General features: G+C 48.2%; 1 protein-coding gene across 1 annotated transcript; it reads left to right on the plus strand.

The window, feature by feature from the left end:
- Positions 1-2,126: 2,126 nt before the first annotated feature.
- On the plus strand, positions 2,127-2,714 carry LOC115323912 (major centromere autoantigen B-like). Its single transcript, XM_040217774.2, has one exon. The coding sequence runs from the start codon at positions 2,127-2,129 to the stop codon at positions 2,712-2,714; it is 588 nt and encodes a 195-aa protein (XP_040073708.2).
- The last annotated feature ends 2,040 nt before the right edge of the window (positions 2,715-4,754 follow it).

The following is a 4,754-nucleotide window of genomic DNA, read 5'->3' on the forward strand; positions in this document are numbered from 1 at the left end:
CACTGGTATCTGTCTAGAATGTTGTTATTTTCAAGAAAATGCACGAGCCTTCTGTTGATCATTCTTTCAAGAGTCTTTGATAAACAACTTGTAAAAGCTATAGGCCTGTAGCTAGATGTGCATGAAGGATTCTTTCCTGGCTTCAGCAAAGGGACCACGAAGGCAACCCTCCAAGTGAACGGAAAATGGCTTTCAGACCAGATTTTATTGAAAAGGTATAGGATAAGCTCAAGAGTTGAAGGATGAAGATGTTGGAGCATAATGTAATGAACTCCATCTGGCCCAGGTGCAGTCTGTTTAGGACAGTGGAGAACCATTTCAAGTTCACGCATTGTGAATGGAGCATTGTAGGGATCTTGAAAACCACTCGAAATGTTAACAGCCTTCTTTTCCATCTGTGCTTTGTGTTTAAGAAATGTAGGTGTGTAGTTTCTTGAGCTAGAAACAAATTCGAAATGTTCTCCAAGAATATCTGCTTGTTCCTCGAGGCTTTCAGGGCATATTCCATTTTTTGTCAAAAGAGGAACGGAAAAAGCATGATACGAGCCATTAATTTTATGAACTCGATCCCAAACCTCCTTTGGTGTTGCCTGACTGTTCACAGAAGATGTATACTTTTCCCAGCAATTCCTCTTTGACCGCCTGCGGACAAATCGTGCACGCGCCTTCATTTTCTTGAACGAAATAAGATTACAGTGTAATCCACTTATAACGATACCAGATATAACGATATATCGCTTATAGCGATCAAATTTTTTAGATTTGTCAATTCTCCCATCGCCCCTATGTAAAAATAAACCATATATAACGATAGAATTATCGGCGACATATCGGATACAACGATAGAATTCTGGCCGCCCGGAAGGTGCTTATCACGAAAAATTTGCCTGGAAATTTGAGAAAAATTAAAATACTTGAAGCGAACGACATGAAAACTAGTAAAAATATCAAAAACCGGTCGGCGTGGAAAGATCCGCTAGGTGACGCGAGGCGCCGCCCGATTTAAAAAGTTCAGCCTCATCCTTCGGAACTAAGTGCTATCGTCATCGCAATCGCTGAAGGGAGGAGAGAAAGAGCTTGCTTGGCCGCCGCCGCGCAACGCTTCCTAGTTTTCCCCCGTTTCCGCACGTTCGTACGTTCGTGAGGTAAAAATGGCGCCGACTAAGCGCAAAGCGATATCTCTGGAGGTGAAGCAGCGAATTCACCGGGATTTCCGACAAGGATTCAAGGTTGGTAGCCTCGCAAAAAGATACGAGCTGTCTCAATCAACGATTTCTACAATCATCAAGGCTGGAGATGTCTTAAAGAAGGCTGGCACCAGCGGTCACGACGACCAGCGAAAGCGGGTTAGGGATCCTTTGTACGGCGACGTTGAAGACTCCCTGTACCAGTGGTTCTTGACCACTCGCAACCGGAACGTGCCCATAAGTGGACCTATTCTTGCCGCAAAGGCGAAGAAATTTGCTTCCCTTCTGGGACGGGAAAACTTCGAACCCGGCGGAGGATGGATTCAGCGGTTCAAGGATCGCCATGGCATCGTTTATAAAAACGTCGTCGGGGAGGCTGCCTCGCTGGACGTAAATGCGAAAGACGAATGGCTGGCGACGAAATTACCCGAGCTGTTGGAGCGCTTCCAAGAAAGTGACATTTTCAACGGCGATGAAACAGCACTCTTTTATGAGATGCTGCCTACAAAGACGCACGCGCTGAAAGGTGACCCGTGCGTTGGTGGCAAACATAGCAAGGTCCGGGTGACGGTGTTTGTGTGCGCAAACATGGACGGTACCGAGCGTCTCAAGCCCTTTGTGATCGGGAAATCGAAAAGGCCTCACTGCTTTAGGAATCAATGCATTCTAGTCCGCTATCGAAATAACAAGAAAGCGTGGATGACGCGAGATCTCTTTGAGGAATGGCTCCTCGAGTTTGACGGCGCTATGGAGAAGCAGAAGAGGAAAGTGGTGCTGCTCCTCGACAACTGCAGCGCACACAACGTCAGCCCGAAGCTAACGTCCGTTGAGGTAATGTTTCTGCCTCCGAACACCACGGCAGGTCTGCAGCCCATGGATGCCGGCGTAATCGCCAATTTCAAGGCCCTCTACAGACGTCGCATGCTGGAATGGCTCATCATGAAACTAGACTGCTCAGGATTGTCTCAATACGCCGGCGGACCTCCTGACCTGAAGGTGAGCTTGTTAGAAGCGGTGCGGTTCGTGCATGGTGCGTGGTATGAGGTGAAGCAGGTTACACTCAAGAACTGTTTTAAAAAGGCAGGCTTCGTGCGCCACAACGCCACGGTCTCGGAAGAGACAAATGACTTGCTCATCGAACCTGCCGATGTGGGTGAACTTTGGGACCACATAGCAGCTTCCGAGGAGAACATCGGCGGAGCTCTCTTGGGAGACTTTTTGAACGCGGACAACGCTGCCGCTTCATGCGAGGAGTCTACTGATGAGGCCATTGCCGAGGAACAGCAATCGCGACGAAAACTCACATCGAGCGACTGCGAAAGTAGTGACGACGACGGCGGCGACGAGAACACCCCGCCCCTAATGTCTTCACAAAATGCCCTGCTCTCCATCCAGTCGCTGGTCGGTTTTGTGCACGCAAAAGGACTGCCGCCAGCGTACGCGCAACAACTGGAAGCAATGCACACGGCAATTGTCAAACTTCAGCTCAAGCAAGCGCAAATTTCCGACTTTTTTAAGCATGCTTAAATTATTTTATAGTCATTTTCGTACCTTTTAATAAAGCCTTCGGTTTTCTTTGCCTCGGCTCGCGTTGTACGACCTGATTCACTCATCGCCCGTAAGTAACTTCTCTTTGTGTTTTTTTTTGTCGGTCCAGATATAACGATAATCGGCTATAACGATTGGATTTTGCGGTTTTCTCAATATCGTTATAAGTGGACTGCACTGTACTTGGCGTTGGATATCGCCTAAATATGCCCCATGCTTTATTTTGTTTCTTCTTTGCCTCTTTGCAGTCTTTATTCCACCACGGCTTAGGCCGTTTGGGGAAGTGAGTGGACGTCATTGGTATTGCAAGCATAGCTGCTTCTAGTATGTGTTTTGTGACATGACCTGTTGCCTCATCGACAGAGAGCTGATGGAGGGATGTAATAGCTAAAAGAGATGATTGCTTAAAAAGTGTCCAGTTGGCTTTGTCAAACTTCCACCGAGGTGACCGTGTTGGAAGTGTGACAGGATGATTCTGGAAATCTAAAATAATGGGAAAATGATCACTGCCGTAGGGATTAGGGATGACTTTCCATGACAACAGTGGAAGTAATGTCGGATGCACAAGTGAAAGGTCGATTGATGTGAATGTATGTGTTGCTGAGGAAAAGTGTGTAGCCTCTTTAGAGTTGAGCAAACACAATCCTGTTGAAACCAAAAAAACGTTCAATAAGCGCTCCTCGTGTATCCCTTCGTGCACTTCCCCACAGAGGGTTATGAGCATTAAAATCGCCTACGAGCACAAAAGGAGGAGGTAGCTGATCACAAAGAGCTTCGAGCTCTTTATACTCCAGGTGATAATATGGAGATATGTATACAGAACAAATAGTTATTAAACGGTCAATCAGTATACGGACAGCAACAGCCTCTAGTGATGTGTTTAAGGGAACTTCAGTGCAAGGGACTGAGCGTTGTAAAACAACAGCAGAACCTCCAGACGAATGGCTCGAATGTTGACGATCCTTGCGAAACAGCTGGAAATGCTTCAGGATTTTCGAGTGACTTTCCTTCAGGTGAGTCTCTTGCAAACAGAAGGCAATAGGACTGTGCTCCTCTAGCAGCTCAGTAACATCATCATAGTTTGCAAGTAAGCCTCGACAGTTCCATTGAAGGAGAAGTGGAGGCATTAATATCAGAAGTAGATGAAAGTATACGGAACACAGTCAATTAAATCCAATCCAAAAATGTAGTTCCCACAAAAAACTACTTTGGTGGAATTACTGGCTTTTTTGTTTTTTTCTTAGATTTGGTTGTCTCCCACTCCATGTCGTCCTGGTCGGACGAAAGAGCGGAAAGCTCGGTGGCCTCGTCTTTCGCCTCCACCTCTTGAGACGAGGCTTGTTGTATAAGTCTGGGCAATGTCGAGGCACAGGGCCGAACTCCCCGGCCACGACCGCCCTCACTCAAAGGAGCAGTAGTGGAGGTGCTGGGCTGAGTGTCGCCCAACTGCATCTGACCCTGCCCCTCAGCTGTTGAAGGAGCGGCGCGATGCCGCTCCTTGGACGAGGTCCTCTCCCGTGAGTTGGGGCGAGACTCTCGCTCCTTCTCCCTGGTGGGGGCCCTCGGAGTCGGGACAGACAGAGGGGTTCCCTGCCTGTCTTGTGGTCGGGAAGCAGCTGGCGCGCTTCCTCTAGAAACCGGAGGAGGCTGCTGCCGCTGCTGGGGGGTTGGGGACTGAAGAGCCACTGCCAGGACCTCAGGCGAGACCTGGGTGGCCTTCGATTCTGTTCGCGGTGCTGGTCCCCTTAGCACCGCTTGGGCAAAAGTTCCTTTTGCAAGAAAGGAATACTGTTGTTTTGCCTCCGGGTAGGTAATGTTCTTTTGTGCTTTAAGGGTTAGAATTTCTTTTTCTTGTTTCCATTGTGGGCATGTTCTGGCATAAGCAGCATGATTGCCTTGGCAGTTGACACATTTGAGAGTATTCTCACAAATGTCAGCAACATGGTCGTTGCTGCCACACTTTGCGCAAGTTTCACGGCCCCGACAGTTCCGCGAGCCATGCCCGAAGCGCTGACATCG

The sequence above is a fragment of the Ixodes scapularis genome, unplaced genomic scaffold, assembly GCF_016920785.2.
Source record: "Ixodes scapularis isolate PalLabHiFi unplaced genomic scaffold, ASM1692078v2 PGA_scaffold39__5_contigs__length_11793443, whole genome shotgun sequence".
Taxonomy (NCBI): domain Eukaryota; kingdom Metazoa; phylum Arthropoda; class Arachnida; order Ixodida; family Ixodidae; genus Ixodes; species Ixodes scapularis.

Excerpts from the sequence above, each read along its gene's own strand:
- LOC115323912 (XM_040217774.2), top strand. The coding sequence starts at position 2,127 with ATGAAACTAGACTGCTCAGGATTGTCTCAATACGCCGGCGGACCTCCT.